This window comes from Chiroxiphia lanceolata, chromosome 3, assembly GCF_009829145.1.
Source record: "Chiroxiphia lanceolata isolate bChiLan1 chromosome 3, bChiLan1.pri, whole genome shotgun sequence".
NCBI lineage: Eukaryota > Metazoa > Chordata > Aves > Passeriformes > Pipridae > Chiroxiphia > Chiroxiphia lanceolata.
This window is the reverse complement of record NC_045639.1, coordinates 58,135,887-58,157,039: the sequence shown is the minus strand read 5'-3', so window position 1 is coordinate 58,157,039 and position 21,153 is coordinate 58,135,887. Positions and strand designations below refer to the sequence as shown.

Genomic DNA, 21,153 nt, shown 5'->3' with positions numbered 1-21,153 from the left:
AATTGCTGCTTGAGGGGACCTGTCTTCTCCCAAGGCATGATTCTGTCTATCATTAATTTTCTCCCAAGCATTTGTCATCAGCTTAAAAAAAACCTATCCTATTAAATGTCCAGGTTTTGTTTCTATGACATACTTAGATGAAAGTGGAGGACTGGCATGCTCAGTGCTAAAGCCCCACAGTCCAGGGTAGAGTTGTTCATCTAGAAAATGTAGAGGTGCTTAATTTTCAAGCAATCACAATTATAATGGAGCTGAGAGTGAAAGAACTGCTGCGCTGCTCCTTGGTGCGGTTGAAGCCCCCTGGTCTGCTTGACCATTTAGATCTGCCTCGCCATCTGCTCGCTGCTCTGGCAGTGCCTTTTAGTGCCCAAAAGCACTTGCTGAGGTTGCAGAGACAAGTGAGGTATAACAATTCAGTGGGATGGCTGATCTCTCCCATGGCAACCATAACTCTGCTTGATAGATGGTGCTTGGGGAGGTCTTTCTGTCTGTACAACAGAAGCTGCCACCTTCTTACCCGGCCTTATGCCAATGATGGACTCAGAAAATTCCCCTCATTCTTCTTTTTGACATTCAGATACAGACTGAGGGTGTCCAAACCTACATTCTGCCATCAAGCTTATACTAATCCCTCAGCAAAAGGAGCCAGAATGAATGAGGGTTTATTCTTTTAACCGAACATCTAGCGTTGTCCCATCTTGTGGAGATGGGGAGATGCCCTCTAATTTGATCACTGAGGCACAGTCAACTGTTTGAATCAGAGCCTGAATGCCTCCTTGCAGCGCTCTGAACCTCCCTGACTCAGTCATTTTCCCAAACCAGCGGACATCCAGGCCGAGATGGTTGCTGAGAATGTCCTGTCCAAGCTGTGCTCTCTCCTGGCATCTGGCAGCGAGGACGTGAGGCGTGCCTCCATTGCTCTGCTCTGGATACTGTCCCAGCACCTGCACAACCAGGTAGGGGAGGTCATTTCCCAAGAATAGAAGTGAAAGAGTAGTTCTGGCCTGGGGTAACACTCTGTTATGGCAAAACTGCACGTGAAATGGATTTTGAGAATGACCAATAGGCTCTGGGAGACTTCCCAACCCTTCTCTTTCCCACCCAAAAATAACAAGGCTTTGTTTACTGCATTTGCACTGTCACTAACTACCCAAGGAGCCATCTGTTGTGGTGAGTGGGATCCAAAGAAGAGACCAGTGAGAGAGTAGAGGGAGAGATGGGTGTCATATTCCTTGGATATGTGGCTACTGCTTTGTGCTCCCTGCAACTCCCTATGGTCCCCTCAGTCCCCAGATCACAGGTCGCCACATGGGTGTACAAGGGGGAGGACACATGCATAGCACCGTGAGAGACTGTCACCACGGGGGCAACCAAGGAAGTTATTTCTTGGCTACAGAACTTCCCCATAGACTGAAAAGCAGAGAAACTAATTTAGAGCACTCATTTAAAGTGCATCAGTGCAAAATAAAGGGCAAATATGCATTACCTCTTTAAATGGACAGTTTTATTCATAAGTACACTTTTTGAATTAGGATCAAAACAACAAGAGGGACTAATAGAATTTGAAATCCTGTCTATCTTTAGCTAATTCATTAGGACTTTTACTAGGACTGTATATCCTCATGTCCTTAGTTACAGAATGGTTCTTTTGCCCATGATCAGGGTAAACACCACCATTAAAAGTGCAAATACATGAAGAAGTCTGACTAGAAATAAACTACGGTAAATATTGACAAATTATTATTATTTTTAAATCTGCTTTCTCTTTACAGTAATTAAAGACATCCTTAGGAACATGGATGTAAAAAGTTTTTGATAGGTGTTTTAAGCTAACAAAAACATTTCAAGATAGTCAGAGGTTGAGTGGATAAAGCAAAAAAAAAGTGAGAATCTTTCCTGCTTTAAACAGTAATGACAGTCTGAGTAACCATAGGTGGCCTTAGGTGCTTCTTGTGGATTAAATACACTCAGCCTGATTGGAATTTTTTTCTGGGAATTGGAAGCTTGGTGCCATGCAGCTCAGTTTCCTGTACACAGCACAGTGCAAACCAAATTGCACCTCGTCTAACTCTGGGACATGATTAAAAAAATGGGTAAATTCAATGCCTGGGAAGTAGCAACTAGAACTATTCAAAGGCACAGTGGCTTCACAGGTTTTCTGCCGGCTGCATGAGCACCAAACATCCTCATTGCTTGTCTAACTGCCTCATACAATCAAAACACAATTTGCCCTCAACAAGCTTACTACTGTAATACATTAAATTAATTGGAGGCTATTTGCACAGTAAAAACATTACTCAGTGTGAGGCATTATGCTGGAACATTGTCCTCACAGAATCACAGAATATGCTGAGTTGGAAGGGACCCAAAAGGATCATCGAGTCCAACTCTCAGCCCTGCAAAGGATCATCCACGAGAGTCACACCATGAGAGTATCACCCAAACGCTTCTTGAACTCTGGCAGGCTTAGTGCTGTGACCACTTCCCTCACTTTTGCTTTTCTTGTCCCCAAAGACCATTTACACTTTTTGTTCTCCCAGCAAAGAATACCTGCAAATCCTTTCCTCCCTGATCCTGAAAATTGTCTTTACCAGTGCTTCAAACCCCCAGCTACAAAGAGCCATGGTGCAGAATCAGTGGGAGCAAAGGCACTGGGAGCTCAGCGTTGTTACACCAGCAGTGAAACAGACCACCCTTCTTGGGGGAAAAAGGATCAGCAGCAGGAGACTGGAAAGCAAAGCATCACCCTTGAGGCTTTATTCTCCAGTGAGAAATACCTACATCTCAAAATTTGTTTTAGCAAGCAAACACTGACTGTCCCTGACTACTGAATGTTGCTGCTTTGTGCAAGCGAGCTCAGGGCACTCTGAGAAGAGGTTGACCTATCCTTACTCATATCCTGGCTCCCCACCTCCATGCCTTTTCTGGCCTGTTTTTCAAATCTTTTCAAAGTTTCTTTCTCTAACTCAGGCTGAATTCACTGTGAGTGAAAGAGGGACTTCTCCATGGGAACAACTGTTAGAAAACAAACCACTGAACAAAGCTAACCTTTACAACCAAGTCAAGTGATGCTTGAATTATTACAAATACTACCCAGGATACAATGGGGCAGAATCCATCTGCCCCTTCGTTACCATGAAGCAAACACCCAGGAATGTTTCACAGGAGCTCCTCTCCCTGCTTCAGCCCCTTTTTTCCAATTCCCTGACCAGGCTGTTGACAGGGATTCCCAGCAAGAGCTGGAAAACTTCCCTCTTGCAGGGGGAATTTTATTCAGTTCTCCCAAGGACAGCCCAACCCTGAAACACTAAAGAATCAACCTTTGTGAGAAAACAGTCTTTTGATTCAAATTCCTTTAAGCAAAGACCTGGAAGTCAGGCTGGCAGAGGTCTGTCTACTGCACTGACTCTCCATTCCAGGTACAAAATAACTTTGCCTTCCCTTCTTGCTAACTGGTAAACAAGGGCAATATTTATCTTGTCAAGAAATCTCTGTGTAAGGAGTACAAGTGCAGCATTGCAATTGTAAGCACACTTGCTGCTAGAATGCTTTTCCTTGCCTTTTAAAAAAAATATTCTAAAATTGGGGGAAATGACATCAATATCCATCTGAACCACTCAATCTATTTTTACTCACAGTTTTCTCATGATTCTCTTGCACTGTGCAGGATTGAGCCAGAAAACAAAATCTGGATCCCAACCATATTCCAGCCAAAGAAAGAGGTTCAGCAAAATTCAAAGTACTGACACTTGCTAAATATACAAAAGAATCTGGCAGAGAAGTCATTTTAAATTAGAAAGTTTATTTATAGTCCATAGAAAATTTCCTCCTCTCAGGCCATAGCAAATCAAATACAAGTATCTCAGTTGATGGGATTACATATAAAAGAGGACACCAGGTCCAAAAGCATAGAAAACAGTCATCAATGGTAATTTTATTGGATTATCTAAATTTATATTATTTCTGCCTTTGAAGAGAAGGAAAAATAAGATTAAAGAAAATTTATTCATGTCGGCATATAGGATTCCTTAAATGCCCTGAGTTTAGACATAGCACTGCCCTTTCCATTTATTTTCATGTTTTATTTTAGGATAGCTAGTTGTGACAGTGCTTAAAATGAATGTTAAATGAAGATGTCAGCTGATATTAAAATAAGATACACTTTTGCAATTTAACCTAAGTAAAAGAAAGATGCAAGTTAAACTAACTTTTAAAGACATCTGCCTTTCGATGCTACTTTAGCAATCCCAACATTTCACAGGATCCAGAATTATGCAATTTATCACAACTGCATACAGGACCAATGATTTGTTTTATATTGAACTCCCCTGTTAATGTGCCTCAGTTTCTAAGTAGTACATTGCAAACAAATAGGAAAAAAATAGAAAACAAATAGAAAAAAAATTCATTGCAAACAAATAGAAGAACTGCATGAAGAACTCAAATTCCTAAGGGAAGGAGACTGAAAGAAAAAAACACTCGCAAGAAGAAATCTTTTGCTCTTAACTGCAGACCTCATCCAAAGCTGGCTGAGGTCAGGTTTCTCTTACAAACAGCAGTGCCCTCTTAATCCATACTGTTATTGAGGCAACTACCTGGGCAGTAATCCAAACTCAGATCTGATACTATGGGACAAAGGGTAACAGCTTCAAACTGAAAGACGGTAGATTTAGTTTTGATATTAGGAGAAACAGTTATTTACTGTGAGGGTGGTGAGGCACTGGAACAGGTTGCCCAGCGAAGTTGTGGATACCCCATCCCTGGAAGTGTTTAAGGTCAGGTTGGATGGGGCTGTGAGCAGCCTGGTCTAGTGGAAGGTGTCCTTGCCCACAGGAGGGTGGTTTGAACTAGATGATCTTAAAGGTCCCATTCAACCCAAACCATTCAATGATTCAATGAATATTAGTGGTAATTGGAGGAAGGTTACATTCAGAGAGATACTTAGTAAAGTCCTTCTAAAATATCCATCAGACAGCAGAAAAATATATGTTTAAACTCAGATGTTCAGAACATGCTACAAAGTGGTGCCTCATTACAAGCTGGCCTAAAAACACAGCCCATTATTGTAGGCAAGGTAAATTGCTGAGGTACTCAAAGACACACTGCTGCAGCTACTTCACCATGTACTTCTGCCTTTCACATATACCCTGACTACTTCTCCTTCCAGTCAGGATCACATATCCCTTCCCCTGGCTATGAACAACTTCTGGGAAGGAATTGATGTGCAAACAAAAATAAACTACAGGACCTTAAAGACTCCAGCCTTCCACAGCAAGTGCTCTGTACATCACTGCCAGTCAGTAGACCATATCTGAGAGAAAAAGCACTGGACCTAGCCACATCATTGGTTTAAATGAGCTAACTAATGCTCTTCTTTCAGAGCTGAGATCGACCTGTCTATAGCTGTGTGAAGGTGTGATATGTTGTCCATATTGGATGTAACTGAGATACCGGTTACTCTTCTCAGGACACTCTGGCATGTGCTGAGCTACTGCAGAGCCTGGGGATGTTACTGTTGGTGCATAAAACAGACCCTGTGATTGTTGGACATACTGCTTGTATCATCAAAAACCTGAGCCTTTCCAAAAACAGACAGGTAGGTACCCAATATTTTTCACTGAGCCATACCCCGTGAGGTTGCCATTATGTTTATATCAAATCAGCATTAAAAAAAATTAAAATTTCTGTGGATAATTAAATATATGCCAAGGATATTCTACACAAAATTCTAGGTATGAATAAAAGGACCTGATGTGCCATAATGAAAGGAGGGTTTATTCATATTTTCCCAATATAATAATGCTAATGAAAATATTTAATTTTTTCTATCAGTGATGTGGTTACCTAATTGAAATGACTGCATCATAGGTATAAAACATTCCTCTAGCAAAGACATTTCATGCTAATTAAAGGAACCATCCAGGAAAATCTGAGGTCTGTTATAAGCTGCATCTTTATTTCCTAGCTCTCATGCTTCAACTGCCCTTTATTGTCAAATATAACCTGACCTATTGATGTATATTTTACCTGTTTGGCAAGATACCAGTTGTGCCAACATGTTACAAAGATCTCTGTTGCTGAGTTTGCTTTGAAATCCGTATGCACAGATGCACTTCCTTTTTCCTTGCCTTTAAGAGTACCTTGATCAAATAGTACCATTAGTAACAATCAATACTGGGGGGGGGAAAAACAACCACCTAAATTCTCATTTCTGCTTTGTCCCACTTCCTAGTACACACTTTTCAAAACTCAGTTCTTTCTTTTCCTCTTTTTTCATGATCCAATTGCCACTAGTTCCAGACATTTAAACTAACCAGAAGGAAAAGTATGGTATTTTTTCACTGGTACTAAGATAAGAATTATATAAATTTCTAATAGTTGAGAAATCAAGTTTTTCAAGGAACTAGATTCTCTCAAACTCAAGGTCCACAGTAAGAGCAAAAATGGACCATCCTTTCAAAGTTTGACAAATATGGTCATTTTTTTAAAGTACTTAGATTTTGTGACTTTATTCTGTTATCAGCCGGGAGCTGGTTCACCTTCATAAAGCTTTATAATGTGTAGACTACCTAGCTCTCACTGCATAAGTGAATACACAGACATAACTGGGAGTGCCAGGTTTCCAGGGTCAATTCTAAGGAACACTTTCTAAAACACAGAAGAGTCCTTGGCACAAGAGTTAAAAACCGGTGTTGTTTTTATGCCAGCAGGACACAGAGCGTGGGAGCTTGAAAGGCAGCAGTGTTGGATCCATCTTCAACCTCTAAGCAGCAAGTTAAAAACTGCAACATAAAAAAAAAAGATATTCTCTTTTGTTGATAGATACCTGAGCTCGCTTAAAGAGCTGTGATCAGCTTCCATTATTAGGATCTCCCAGTAAAGATGACTTTGTGATTCCAATTCATTACTAACCAGTCACTTCCAGTCACAGTGAGGTGACTCATTCAGAACTCATTTTTCGGTCTCATGTGCTTTTAATCCAGGTCAGCACAGGCTAAGTCTCCTGTTTTCAACTCGGTCTATAAAACATATATCCCAGTACAGAGACATGCTGTCCAACACCACTTTTGGCATAGCAGATTCAGCCTAAAAGATAAGGGATACACAAAAACTTCTAATTTGTAACATTTCTCTGCAGAAATAGAATTCACCATTGCTAGTGAGAGGTCATCCCATATTTCTGCAGATCAGAGCATTTCAACACCAGATAGTTTTCAAAGACCTGAAGACAAATAAGGAAAACTAAAAACCTTCCACATTTCCCAATGCTTTGCCCTGGAGCACTCAGCTTATTCACCTCTGCAGCAAGACTTAAGCCAATGACAGCTCGCTACTAATATACAGTGAGGTAAAACAGCAATAGGTCAGGAAATTCTTTGAGCTCAGAATGATTGGTGATCATGAGAACATCCCACAGACAGAGCAAGCCCTGAGAAAGGCCCAAAATCGGATGACCTCTGAACAATTCGAGGCATTGTCACCTGGTTGTGGTAGATCTGGGAGAAGACATTTCCATTATTGATGGTTTAGCCCTCAGTATTGTTACAGTACTTCTGAAGTCCTCAGAATCCACTAAACCATAAGGAAAACGCTAAACATCAATCTCTTTCCCTTGTTGCAGAGAATCATGGAGAGCCGGTGTATTGAAGGTCTCCTCCAGACCATGCTTTCTATCAACGCTCAAGAGGACTCCCTTCGTTACGTGACATCTTGCCTTGCTGAACTTGCAAAGCAAGGTAGGGAAGCAACCCCTCCATAAACAGCTCAATCAGAGAAGCGTACATGTCCTTTATTAATTCCAATAGGAGATGAAGCACAGGTGGACATGGACATACAGCCCAGGTCTTTCCCTTTAAATTCATTGTGAGTTTTGCCACGAGCTTCAAGAGCAAGATCCAATTCACTGGCAGGACATATGGGCTCCACTCTCTGCACTTTCTTTCATTGAACTGCTTAAAATTTTTTACTCAGATTTTTTTTGTGCTGAACTTTGCTGCTGTACATGGCCTGTCTACTTCTATTTGCAACATTTCCAAGTTTCTCAGGGTGAGATAATTTTACAATAGCAAAAACTAATATAAAAAGGGGAAAAGACTAAAATACAAAGTAGCATTTTCTCTTGAAATTTTTTGCACATGGATTTTATAAGAGATCCCAAATTAACAGTTGTGAAAGGTACAGCACTCCTCATGGCAGAAAGGATCAGTGTGAATTTTCCCAACATGCCCTGGCACTGAATATTGTCTGTCAAACAAGTAATCTCTTGTATCTGGTGTAACGGCCATGTAACTGGCAACATGTAACACTCAATTTTGCAAGAGGTGCCCAGCAGCTGCTGGATAGACTGAACCTACTAGTGGATCATACATAAAGTGGTTCATTGTTTCAGAACACAAAACCAATAAAATATGAATTAAACCCATGGCCCTATCTTACTGAGAGCATAACCTCAGGCCATGACCCTTTTTTACAGCCTAAACATACTTACTAACCGAGCTCAGCACTTATTTCACTTCTCCAGTTGCATGAAGAATTCCCTATTTAGGCTGTATGGTTTCTGGCAGAACTCTCTACTTCATTTCTTCAACAATGGACTTTCTGTTTACAGACTACTCTCTTATCTTTCTGTCTTCTAGAAGGAGCCACACTACACATGGTCCAATGGATGGATGAACATTTGACAAAGTGCTTGGTGAGACTGGCTGGCCAACTGGAACACACTGAGTCATCCTTTCAAGCTGCCTCCATCATCCAGCACATGATAGGTCACGGTAACCGTCACACGATTAACTCTGCTTTGAAGGAGTCTTACGGCTGTCTGGAGTGAAATTAGCCTTTTCCAAAAGGAGATAACTGTCAGGCACGCAACCACCTTTAATGTTCCTATAGCATCCTCCATCTGGTCTCTACAAATGTATTAGCATAAAAGTGCCTACTGTCATCCTTGAAATAGAATAGTGCTTGAATGCATGAGAAAGCCCAGGGATGAAAGTGGACCACAAAGGTCTGAATCACATTTTCATTGCCTTCTTCAAGCACTGCCATTCTGCAGGGCTAGTCTGTAGCCAATTCTGAGGTCCTTAAAAACAACTTAAGTAGGAAGGTTGGAGACAGTTAAGATATTCCTTACCATGGGAAAGATGAGAACATGTTTCAGACAAGTCATTGCTACATCTTTCTGATTGACCTTCCTTCTCAGTATATACAATGTGATGGCATTCCCCATAGATAGAAGCAGAGGTTACATTCCAAAATTCTAGATAAACTCTGCTGTCTGACTAGCAAAAGGGAAGCTTTTACCGAACCAAATCCTGCGTTGTAATTCCAGACTAGGTTAGCAGGAGCAGTGAAGTGGCTTTTAAGAATGGAGTCAAAATTTTTTCAGTTTCAGTGAAAGAGAATAAAAAGAGCATTACCTGTAGCAAACAAATAGCTTTATGCTTAATATACATGTGCCATGCAGCTGAGAGCCTTTAGACTTGCAAGAAAAAGGTGTTCAGATAATTCTTGCCATGCTCTCTAGAAAGGCATGGTTACATTTTAGACCTTAGATGTGCAAAAACTGAAATCCATAATGAGTCTCCAGTAAGGGAAAATGCAAATCTGTTTCATTTCTACCACTGAGGGTTTGCAACAGAGCAGACTCTCAGGCAGTGAACAGAGTCCAACAGCATAATCACTTCAGGTTAGTATGACAGGCTGATCAGTCCATAAATCAGCAGGCACCTTGCACAAGGACTAGATTCCTACACGGCAGCCCATTCAGCGTTTTATTTACCTGAAGTATCAGTGATATTGTCAGAAGCTGTAGTACAGGGAAGTTGCCAGTCTTTGCAGTAATGCTGGTTGTAGCTGAAGGTAGATGAGTCATTAATGATCTCACAAATGTTACAAAAATCAGTTTTCAAACTGTTTTAAAGGTTTGTATTGATCTCCAGTGGTTCTCCCATTTATGCAGAAAAAATGATGCTTTTATGGAAGCATCACATTGGAGAGATTCAAGCGTACCTCAGGAATTTTCTTACCCACCGAGAGATCCGGTTTCAGCAGCTGGGCATCTCCACATTCTGCAGACTACGGAAAGGTAAGTCCTTCCTGCTAGGCTGAGCCCCCAGGGTGCTCTCAGAGCCTGCCTGCACCTATCAGTGGCAAGCAGGCACTGCTTTGGAACAGAAATCAAAATCATTAAGCTTGGAAAAGACCTCTAAGATCATGGAGTCTAACCACTGACAATGCCGGGCAAACTCCTCTGGAGACTAGCTCTGTTCACTGAAGCAAACAGAATAATCTCAAGGGTAGCTGTTACCACACCTGTTCTAAAGTAACTAAGAGTATCTTATGATAAAAGTGGGAAGGTTTTGTTTGTTTATTTGTGCACTTTAAAACTAAAGCCTTTCTGATCAGCAGGGAAATAGGATTCGGGTACAGATGCTTTTATCCAATATGTTTGGCAATAGATGCAACCTAAAAATTCTTTAAATCTGAAAGCAGTTTATTTTGATAAAGCAAGCAAATAAGCAAATTGCATGATTAGCTGATATTAAAGTGGGAAGTCTCACATCTTTTTCATACTCTAAAGTCTATTCCTTAATATTTTTCTGGGTTTAGTTAGTCTTTTTGGTTTTGGGTAAAAGTTGAGTACATACTTATGAGACTTTTAATGTGGTAATAAATATATATAATATATAGCATATATCTTTACACATGTAGAGCCAGAGTCAAGACCTTGCTATGACTTGATATGCAGCTGCTGCATAAAGCTGCATTTGGCAACTGAGATTTAGACATCTGGATCAGGAGAACTTAGCAGCAATCTTGAATAGTTGTAGGGATGAAAACTGAATTTGTATCTGCCTTCTGTGGTAGAAGAATATTGTTCTGCCTTCTCTGTTATTCCTTTACAGATCCAGAATTTTCATTAGCATTCAGAAAAAGCCAAATGGCCAAACTCCTTGAGCAAGTCCGTCAACAAACAGAAGAAACTCAAGAGCTCCTTAAGGCAGCTATTTGCCATGAAGACAGTTAAGCCAAATGGCTTATGAAAACTTATCACATCCAAGAGTCTGAACTTTCAGAGAAAACAACTCTTTTCATTGATTCCTGTAGTTAAAAGTTTTCCTGCTACTTGCAGTTTCATCATACACAAGAGAGGTTCTGATAACAAGAACTGGAGCACGTCAAAAACCAATTCCTTGAACATTTTGGTTGGCCGCTTAAGTGTGCCTGAGGACAAGACTGTGGTCCTTTCCAAATGGGGTGTGAAAAACACCCGTTATGCTTGGTTAATCCTCCATGGTTTGTTTTTGGTTTCCTCACCACCACCCCCCTTCAAAAAAAAAGCACTGTATTCATGAGGTTTTCTTCATATAATAGGCCAATGCCACTGAAGAGGCATCTCAAGTATGCGGGTTACTCTGCATTCATCTTTATTTTGTTTCTGTTCCATGCCCCTTATTTCAGAGCCCACTCCAGGGTCTTTGAAAAATAACTGAATTAACCCACAGTATAAAAGTAGAAAACTACTAACAGGTTACTACAGAAAGTAAGTGATGAGGGACAGTTCAGAAATCACAAGAAATTTGTAAGAGACAAGAATGGGGCAAGCCTTCCGTCTGATCCTTGTCCACACTATAGACACTACTCTCCAGCAGAGGAGCAAAGGCACATTTAAGGCAAGTAAAATGTTGCACAGAGCACGTATACAATACAGTAGCAACCATGAATTATTTGGGTGACATGTGTTTGAATACAGAAATCTGTGTTCTGCAAATGTTAAATTATTTCCAAAGGTACTTGCAACAGGGAAAAAGTAACAATATTTGGTAAAATTAGGAATTTTTCTTGTACTTGGATGCTGATACTTCATTTTAAAAAGGAGTTAAAGAACAAAAAACCTAGTAATATGTTTAAATTCAACTAATTTTCTTACATGTATAGAGAATATGGGACAACCTCCCCTTCCTTCTCCTCCAGAGAAGAGGCTCTCTCACAAACTTCTTAGCCAATCAAAACGGTATTTTTCAGGAAAAAAAATGTAGCACAGAGCTTTGAAATTATGGGGCACTGTTTTTTTAATATAGGTTTTAATTTGTGAGAGAATAGTAATCTAATAATCATAAAAATAATAACAACAAAAATAATAATCTATTAGTAATCCAATTCCATCTTTGATCAATACACTAGTTTTTGAATACAAAAATCCTCCTGAAGCTTCACGTTGAACTAGCTGGAATACTGAAATTCTGGAACCACTCTTATAGCAAGCATCTGCTGCTAGATAGCAGTTTCTTGTGAAAACATTTCAGAAGTTTCCTGACCGTCGTGGTGTAACCCCAGCTGGCAGCTCAGCCCCACACGGCCACTTGTTCACTCCCCCTAAAAGTGAGAAGACTTGTGGGTTGACATAAAGACAGTTCGACAGGGAAAGCAAAAGCCAGGCACACAAGCAAAGCTCTGCTTGTGTGTCCACTTCCCATGGGCCAGGCAGGTGTTCAGCCATCTCCAGGAAAGCTGAGCTCCCTCATGTGTAATGGTCACTTGGGAAGACACACACCATAACTCCGAATACCCTCCCTTTCCTCCTCCTTCCCCTACCTTTATATGCTCAGCATGACAATGTACGGTTTGGAATGTCCCTTTGGTCAGCTGGGATCAGCTGTCCCAGCTGTGCCCGCTCCCAACTTTTTGTGCACCCCCAGCCTCCTTGCTGGTGGGGTGGTGTGAGAGGCTGACTCTGTGCAAGTGCTGCTCAGCAGTAACTAAAACACATTGTTATCAACACTATGTTCAGCACAAATCCAAAACACAGCCCCCCCCAGCTACTGTGAAGAAAACTAACTCTACCCCAGCCAAAAGCAGCACGCTGTCTTTTGAGGTACTCCTGATCATGTTATAACTCTTATGTGCACGTAGAGCTTTAGAACTGCTATTGGCTACAAACACGGAATAAAAGTGAGAGTAAAAAAAAGTTTAAAAAATCATTTTGTCAATTAAGAGCTCAGTGTTGCATTTTAATGTGGCCCAAATCTCTAAGCTTAATTTTGGTGCTTTGGGGAAACATTTTTGATAATGATACCTTTTAATATCTGCAAGTTTTTTCCAACAGTACTCATTGGAAAACAAACAAACAAACAAACAAACCCACCTAAAACCAAACCAAACAAACTCCACACTCAAAATCCTCTCTGCAGTGCAGTAAGAGGGCCTGGTAAAGTACGGGGCAGACAGAAACCTCAGATAAAGCAATATGGCATTTTCAATATTCATGTGTGACAGAAATTTTGGTTTGAAATCACATATGAAAAACCATGTGCTCTACTTTGGCCAGGCAGACTCACTGAAACAGAGGACTAACTGAATGACACAGCTAGGAACAAAATCCCAAAATCTCAAAACTTAGACCACCTCTGTGGGTGACTTTAGATGAGTTTCCAAAAAGAAGATCAGTGCAATATTAAGTAATTATATCAGAATCTGTCCTGTATCTGTATTCTTGGGTATTTAATCACAAACATTATTTCAAAGTCTTAGCAAGAAAAAAAATAACAAAGCATTCTTCATCAGGAATGAGGAGATAAAAGATGTGAAACAAGCAAAGCTAATGGTGAACAACCCACCAGTTGTGATGTACTGAACTACACTCATTTATGTTGTGCTGTTAAGATGTGAGCAAGGAGCTGAGTCTTTCCAAAGCACATAGCTCACTGCTGTGAAAGGTTACTACTCTGTACCTTCAGTATAGCTGTCTGCAACTTCTACAATTGCTAGTTCTGCCTCACTGAGTAGTTCAGTTCTGCCTCTGATAGTACAGACAACAAAATCAGTGGCAATAGAAGGGAAAGGAGCTGGCCTTCACTCGATACTATATTTTATTGTCAAGAACAACACTCAACAAAGAGAAACTATTTTCCCCTTCATTTAAAGAAAGAGAATTAACCAAAAGACTTAAAAATTCAGTATTCGATCTTTTTTTTTTAAACTGATACACCTAATTCTACTTGCAATTTCTCAGTCTTTGTTTTGTTGTTAGGCCCTTGAAACAGAGGAAATTCTCTCTCTCATTTGAAGCAAACCTGGACTGAATGTAGTGATAAATTGTTAAAAAAATAATCAAACCAAAAAAAGCAAAGTACAGATGAGAAATGAAGCAGGGCCTTAATCTGTGCTGCAAACAGTGAAGCAAGTGTTCTGAAGCCTCACAAAAAACAGATCAGCAAAATATAGACCCAAGCTGAAATAGCTCAAGATCAACATAATTTAAACCTGAGCCTAAATGAATCCCCAGACTTAAAACTGAAGCCAAACCTTACTGGCTATTTTTCGTTCTGTTTGTAGCTGCAAGTGACTTTGTACTGATTTTCTATTTAAAAAATTAGATGAAACCTGAAGCAAATTCTAAGCAGACCAGGAGTAGCAAGAAGAGTTTTCCACCAGAGATTGACTCCTGCTTCAGCTATGCAAGAAAATGAAAATATAAGTAGAAATAAATATTTCAAACAAGTTTTATTTGGTACTTACATGCTATATATAGTTTTAAAGAAAAACTACATATTTTGGACACTTCAAAATATTGTGGCTATGTACATGGAAAACTAAAGAAAGCAAGAAAGGAACCCAATTCATTTTACTGTGTCACAAGTTACTATTGAAAGCATTCTGACTGAATGGCTGTTTTTTTCCCTTCCATATAGATTCTGGCAGATGAAGTCTCTTTCATTTTATTTCCATTGCTTTTATCCCATCTCCTCTATAAGATGAACACTTGGCAGCAGCAGAAGTTTCTTCAAAAATTCTTCAGCTTTTGTCTCAGAGGATTTCTTCTGCTAGCATAGACTTTCTGCACAGCTTCCTAGAGGCCTCGCTCAGTGCTCACTAAAGGCAAGTACAGGAATCTTAATGATACATTCTCTCTTAGCATGAGCTGAAACCCCGTGAACCTCCATTTCCCTTGCCAAGGATCTTCTCACTGACTTCAGAGAGCAATGCCTCAAGCCCTCCTTGATGCTTCAAACTCAAATGCCTAGAGTGAGCTCTGCCTGCAACAGCATTGTTTAGGAAAGCACAGAAACGTGCAAAATTTTACAGTTCTGCACAACACAACCGAAAGTGAGGGATGGAACAATGACAGCAGAAATCAGCATCAAACTAAAGAGAAAGCAACTTGCATTGCTCCTCTTATCACTCAAACTGCACTGCTTTATAAAAAGCACACACTGCATAAAAAGCACAATGACCATTTTCCATTTGCTCTGAAACGAGCAAAACCAAAAAATCCCAAACCTGCATCATCCAAAATCAAATATTTCAGGTTTCACACAGTCTTCAGTAGTTTGATAAGGCAAAGGAAAAGTCTTCCATCATTGGGAACAGCAGCAACTTACAGGACTCAGAATAAGGTATTTCCTTGTGTGTGTGTGCACACGTTTGTGTGCATATGCATACACATCTTTTATAGGTTTGTGAACATGGATGTAACAAAAAAAAAAAAAATCAAGTTTGCAGTATCTTTTTACCACATTTGTCTAATTTATTCAATTAAATGATTTATTTCTGTACTGAGCAAAATTCATAAATACATAATCTAGAAGAACAATAGGTTTTCCTCTTGTCCATGAAAAAATAACGCTTTCAAATTTTCACATTTTAAAACCTGTCTTGTTTTGTGTTTTTAGAGAAAATGCAAGAAGATCATAGTGACATCTCAATTTACAGAATGTCCCTGTAGGGATTTCATTTAAAAGAACCTGATACAGAAGCCTATAGTTTGCCCCCATAATTAGAGTTCTCTGCAATAACATTTAAACCAACAGGTTTAAATAAAACACCCCATTAGCTCTACTTGTAGAGCAACGAGGCATTTATTTTTCAAGTATTAGAACCACAAAGTGTAAAAGATTCTTTGCCAATTTTATAATTATGCCTTTTAAACCAACACTCACCTTTTTTAAAAAAGCAAAAAAGAATCAGTCCCACCACCCAAATCAGCCCATTACTTTCAGATTCCAGTGTCTGGTGTCTTAAGAAATGCAGAAATATCCATTTACTAACAAAAAAAAGCTCGTTGGAAATAGCCATATTAAGTAACGCACGTGAAGCATGATTTTTCTAGTGATGAAAGCTATTAGAAAGGTGATCCAAGTCTATTCCCCTCATTTCTTCTGCTGGTTTTACTAAAGTCCTTCCAAAAAAGATATTCAAGAAATCTTTAAAAAACTGGAGAGAAAAAATAAAACACTCCTTCATAGCATGGAAGAAACTCCACTGACTGCAGAGACGCTCATATCACCTTTGGTTCTTCAGAAGAAACAATCAGATCACTTCTACAACAGAAGGTAACAGAAATGACAGGTCAGAGTGGCAATGCTTACTTCAAAATGTTACGTGCTTATGCAATTAATGATTTTCCTTACATTTTCTGGCCACAGAAAAATAAAGGAGTATCCAATTTAATTTGCTAAATTAGTATTTGTTTACTTACATTCTTGAAAAGTTGTGATGTCATTGAGAAAACTAGTGTCCTGCAAACCATCCCTCAGTATTAATGCGTGCAAGAACTTGATGAGGAAAGTACATTCAGAATTTTACAAAGTAGTTAGGTACCAAGTCCCCTTCTGCATGTATGTGCCAGGTACTGCACTTACAAAACTGGAACCTGATTGCTGACTGCTTGGAACAGCAGCTGTCACTTACCACTTCTGTTTGGCAGCACAGGGCAAACCTTTCCAAGCAACCACAAGTGGAAGAAAGTAAAACATAACTGAAAGGCCCTCATTCAAGAAAAGATAAGGCCTCATCATAACTTGCACTACATCTACATGTTCTCGGCATGCACAGCTTTACAAAGAACAGATACGCTCCTTTCCCCAAATGATGTGGGGTTTAAAAATGCTTAAATTAATCAACTTATATTAACCGATTAGGACCTCTGTCAATTACAACACATTACAAATGTTCATGAACCACAGCAAACCTACCTGCTGTTTGATGTGTTTGAACATTATCTACCTGAGGCAAAAGAGTCCCCTTATCTTCAAAGGCTAGAATTGGATTCAAAGGAATTTCGGGACTATTGCTTCCATCATTGTTCATGGCATCCAGCCGGGATGGTTTAGAACCAATAGGCAGGTTTATGATCTCTTCAAAGTTATCATTCTGCATAGACATTCCATTGTCATTTGTGTTTTTCTCTGGATTGAGATTGCTGAAAGAAAAACATAGTTATTTCCTCACACACTTAATCTAGAACAGAAATTTAGTCCTCCTCAAAGCAATATTACAAATGGAAGAAAAGTCTGCATCAATCCCAAGCACTCTTTTTGCCAGTAAAAACAAAACTATGCTTCTACCACAGTAGAAAAACTGTTTTTGCAGCTAAGTATTAGGTATGCCTTCCCTCACACAGGGTAGTAGTTACATTTAGCTATATGACACCCAGTTACAGTGCGCTGTATGTCTGAGAAGTGCCTGCAATTGGAAGCAGTAAGGAATCCCCTGCAGCACCACCACTGCTATCTGGAGCCACCCATCTAATGCAATTTACAGCCTCTAACATATTTTTTCAGATTTCATAACCTTTTTAGTACCCTTCCTCTTATTGCAAATCAATGTAATTGCCCTTAGATAAAATCACTGTAATTTTTATTACTTCTTGGATCACCTCCTGCCACCAGTTCTGGAGCAGTGTCTTCTATGTGCCGCTTATCCAGAGAAAAGACTTCGTTACCAATGTAGTGTTCTTTTCAGTCCCTCCTCCCCTGCAAGTCCTTAGGGCTAATTTCCAAGGCACCAACCAGCTCCACACTCCTCTCAGTGATCATGCCCAAGCCAAAAGAACCCTCTCCCAGCACCCCTCATTGTCAATCTGCACTTTCGGTTTCCATCTCCCAGTTGACAGAGATGCCTTATGAGTAAGATCTTGTACATCTCCCCTAGTCAAGAGAAGCACAAGCACACACTCTGCAATGATACATACTCTCCTGAGACAATACATGCTCATGTCTCACAATCTTGCTCCTCCCCTCCCAAACCTTATATTAGGTGCTGCATTGTCAAAACCTTCTGACTCTGCAGATAGCATGTGGTATCTTGCCAGAGGGGAGATACTAAGGTGCTCCTCTAGTGAACAGGATGACAGTAATGGGACCATAAGCTCCTCGAGAAAGAGCAAGTACTCAAATGACACTCAAAAATCTTGGTATCTTTCACAGGTGCCTCTTAAGGCCCCCAACAGTTAGATCCTGACAATCCTGGGTACCTATTCCCTATTTGAACCACATCACAACTGTTCAGGCTGTTTGGAACTGTCTCATCCACAAAGGCTCAGATGCAATTTTCCTAGATTGAAACTAGGATATAAATTTCCTCAGGCCATTTCTCAGCAGGTGGTTTGGTTTCATAGGCTAATTTTCTCCTGAAAGTACATTTACTAGTCTGAAAAAAACCCACCTGCTTGTAACTGGCATATAGTATATTTTCATGTCTTTGGGTGTCCAACTCTGCACAAACAATTAAAGAATTGTTTTACAGTACTTCCCAAGAGACATAAGATGATTATTGGTCTTTTGAAAATGGCAATGCTTTATCCAGAGCCCAGATTTCCTGTGAGAACCACATGCTTGTGTTCATATCAAGCCCTTCCCAGATTTTCAAACCATCACTGGTTCTTTTTCAGAAAGGCACTCCCCTTTTTTCATCTGTGGATATGCTGAGCAAATTTCAAAATGAAAAATATGTTTCACTGCACCGAGTTTGAGAGCAGAAACCCTAGTGGCTGCCTGGGAGAGGTCATAGGTCACACCACCCTTTGGTGCCAGAGACCCACATCTGTAAAATGAGGAACAGAATCTGTGACATGCTTTAGGACTATTAAACCCTGCTCTGTACTATGTAGTTATAAGGCATATTCACTATATGTTACTCCCATTTACTGCCAATAACCATACTACAGCTAGGATAACATGCCAAGTTTGATGAATGGGGTAAGAAAGAGGTGCGAAGAGAGCAACTTCTCATTCATATAAATTAAAAAACACAGTAGTTCAGCGTGGAATGAAGAAGCCTTTTGCTTCTGCAAATATAATTTTTCTACCCAACTGATCAGCTGACAATGGATAAATAGTTCTTCATATTTATTTGTCACTGCACTGCCAGTATTACACATTGAGTTAGACCAGGACTTGTTCAGACTTCAACAATGCCCTTTGAGACAGAGGAGATTCTACAATCACCAAGTGGGTACAGAAAAGGAAATCAAGACTATAAATCTTCCAAATTTTATGCTATAAAATCATCTAGATTCTGTGTTGCTTACTCCACCAAATTAGAGAAGCACATTTAGATGAAACAAAGGGAAAATAGAATAGTGGAATTAATTTCCACTGGACATCTTAGAGGCCACAAGCTCAAAAGGAGATTAGATAAATTCCTAGGGGATTGGTATACCCTCCAGCTTCTGTTAATTAGCAGCTTAGGGACTGCTTGAGCCTATGGTTGTATTTGGACCACAGTGCTTAGTAACCCTTCATTGACCAGAGGATCTTCTGGTAATTACCTTTATTTTCCCTCTACACTATGCTACAGGCCATTAAAGAAAAGAATACCCTCCCCCCCCCAAAAAAAAGCATTTTTGACCTGCTACAGCTGTTCTTACCATCTTACGTTACATTCTTACTGATATCTCAGTTGTCCAATGCAACACCAGAGATATCCTATTCAGACATACAGTATTGCAGAAAGAACTGGATAATTCTGGTATTCTAATATATTCCATAAGTGTGCTTGTAGCATACTTGTTCAGAGTGTATTTCCAAACATAACAGTCTTGCAAGCCTCTGAAGGACATCTCCAAGGTAGCTGAAAAACATCTCTGCAGCTTCACACTTTGACCTGAACACATCAATATTAACAAGAGGGACTGGAGGATGTTGAGAAAAGAGCAGCTAGTTTAATTAAAGGAACTGGAACATCCAAAAAATTAAATATTACTCAAAATTACATCTGATGTAGATAATTTTAGTCAAAGTTCTGTGTAGACATAGCCTGTAATTAAAGAATTTGAAGAGAATAAGAAAGAAGGAAAGAAGGCCAGAATTCAGTATATCTGTTTCCCATAATTCATCAGAAATCAACAATGAATAAGAAAAAATAAAATAGTAATTTGCAGGCCTTTGAAAAGTATTTCCACAGCTGCCACTTCTGATCTGAAAGACAATGTCAGTCTTTATTGACAGGATTTTTGCAGAGAAGTCACAGATAAACATTAACAGCAAAATGGACCCCATAGTTTTTGGATGACTTAAATAAATGGTGCTTATTTTTCATCCACAGAGACAACAGCACTGAAACCAGCCAGCAATGAGGAGCTTTCTTTTCCAGGACAAGACATTAAGGCAATCACCCAGACCAACTGTAAATTTCTAAAAACTGGTTATCTAACCTACCCAGAGCCAGCACCCTGCATACAGGATGGAGACACAGATGAACTGCATAGGTGAACTGCACTCACTGAGGCATTCTGCATTGCATTGCAAGTGTTTATAGAACATGGTACAGAAAAAAGGCATTACAGAATAAGTATCATAAGGAAAATACTGTCAACATAAATCACTGTACTGAAATAACTTTCTAAGAAGTAGCAGACAAAATCTAACTTGGGCAAAGAATTAGAAAATGGAGTACAAGCAAAATTCTGCAAGTGGGCTATGGATTAGGCAGCTGTAGGGTTATCCCACTCAAATGCCTTCATTTAAGTTCAGTTGTGAGCCTTCTCACCACAGACTTAGAGGTTAGATTTAAGATCACTACTTGCCCCCCTTTCCCAATAATATTCACTATTCTTCATTAGCATTCCATCATTAAATTGTTTAACCAAATTTACTTGTGGAGAAGACACTCAGAGCAAGCATAGGCAGCAAAATCAGAACTCTTGCAGCACCACTCAAAGCTACCATACCACAAAAACCATGTTCATGTTCAGACACTCATTATAACTCAGAAGACTATTGAAAAAGAAACTGTTTTTATGAACCCAGAATTTATGTAAGATCTGTTTGAAAACCCTGAGTGCTAGCATAGTAAAACAGCTCAATTCACTATACTAATATTTTCTCAATGTTTTCTTCTTTCACAATACTAAGTGAAAAAACTTTAAACCTA

The 21,153-nt window shown here is 39.7% G+C and overlaps 2 protein-coding genes across 16 annotated transcripts in view; one reads left to right on the top strand and one right to left on the bottom strand.

Annotated features, from left to right (window-relative positions):
- LOC116783961 (vacuolar protein 8-like) overlaps positions 1-14,491 on the top strand; it is a 35,516-nt gene extending 21,025 nt beyond the window's left edge. For all 3 annotated transcript variants that reach the window (XM_032682058.1, XM_032682057.1, XM_032682059.1), the window contains 6 exons: positions 823-956; positions 5,468-5,596; positions 7,622-7,736; positions 8,637-8,771; positions 9,959-10,084; positions 10,905-14,491. In XM_032682058.1, the coding sequence (XP_032537949.1) occupies positions 823-956; positions 5,468-5,596; positions 7,622-7,736; positions 8,637-8,771; positions 9,959-10,084; positions 10,905-11,026 (761 nt within the window). In that variant the 3' untranslated portion in view covers positions 11,027-14,491. The remainder of the gene's footprint in view (positions 1-822; positions 957-5,467; positions 5,597-7,621; positions 7,737-8,636; positions 8,772-9,958; positions 10,085-10,904) is intronic.
- MAP7 (microtubule associated protein 7) overlaps positions 14,484-21,153 on the bottom strand; it is a 115,509-nt gene continuing 108,839 nt past the window's right edge. For all 13 annotated transcript variants that reach the window (XM_032682050.1, XM_032682052.1, XM_032682056.1 and 10 more), the window contains 2 exons: positions 16,974-17,200; positions 14,484-16,319 (listed from right to left, as the gene is read on the bottom strand). In XM_032682050.1, the coding sequence (XP_032537941.1) occupies positions 16,309-16,319; positions 16,974-17,200 (238 nt within the window). In that variant the 3' untranslated portion in view covers positions 14,484-16,308. The remainder of the gene's footprint in view (positions 16,320-16,973; positions 17,201-21,153) is intronic.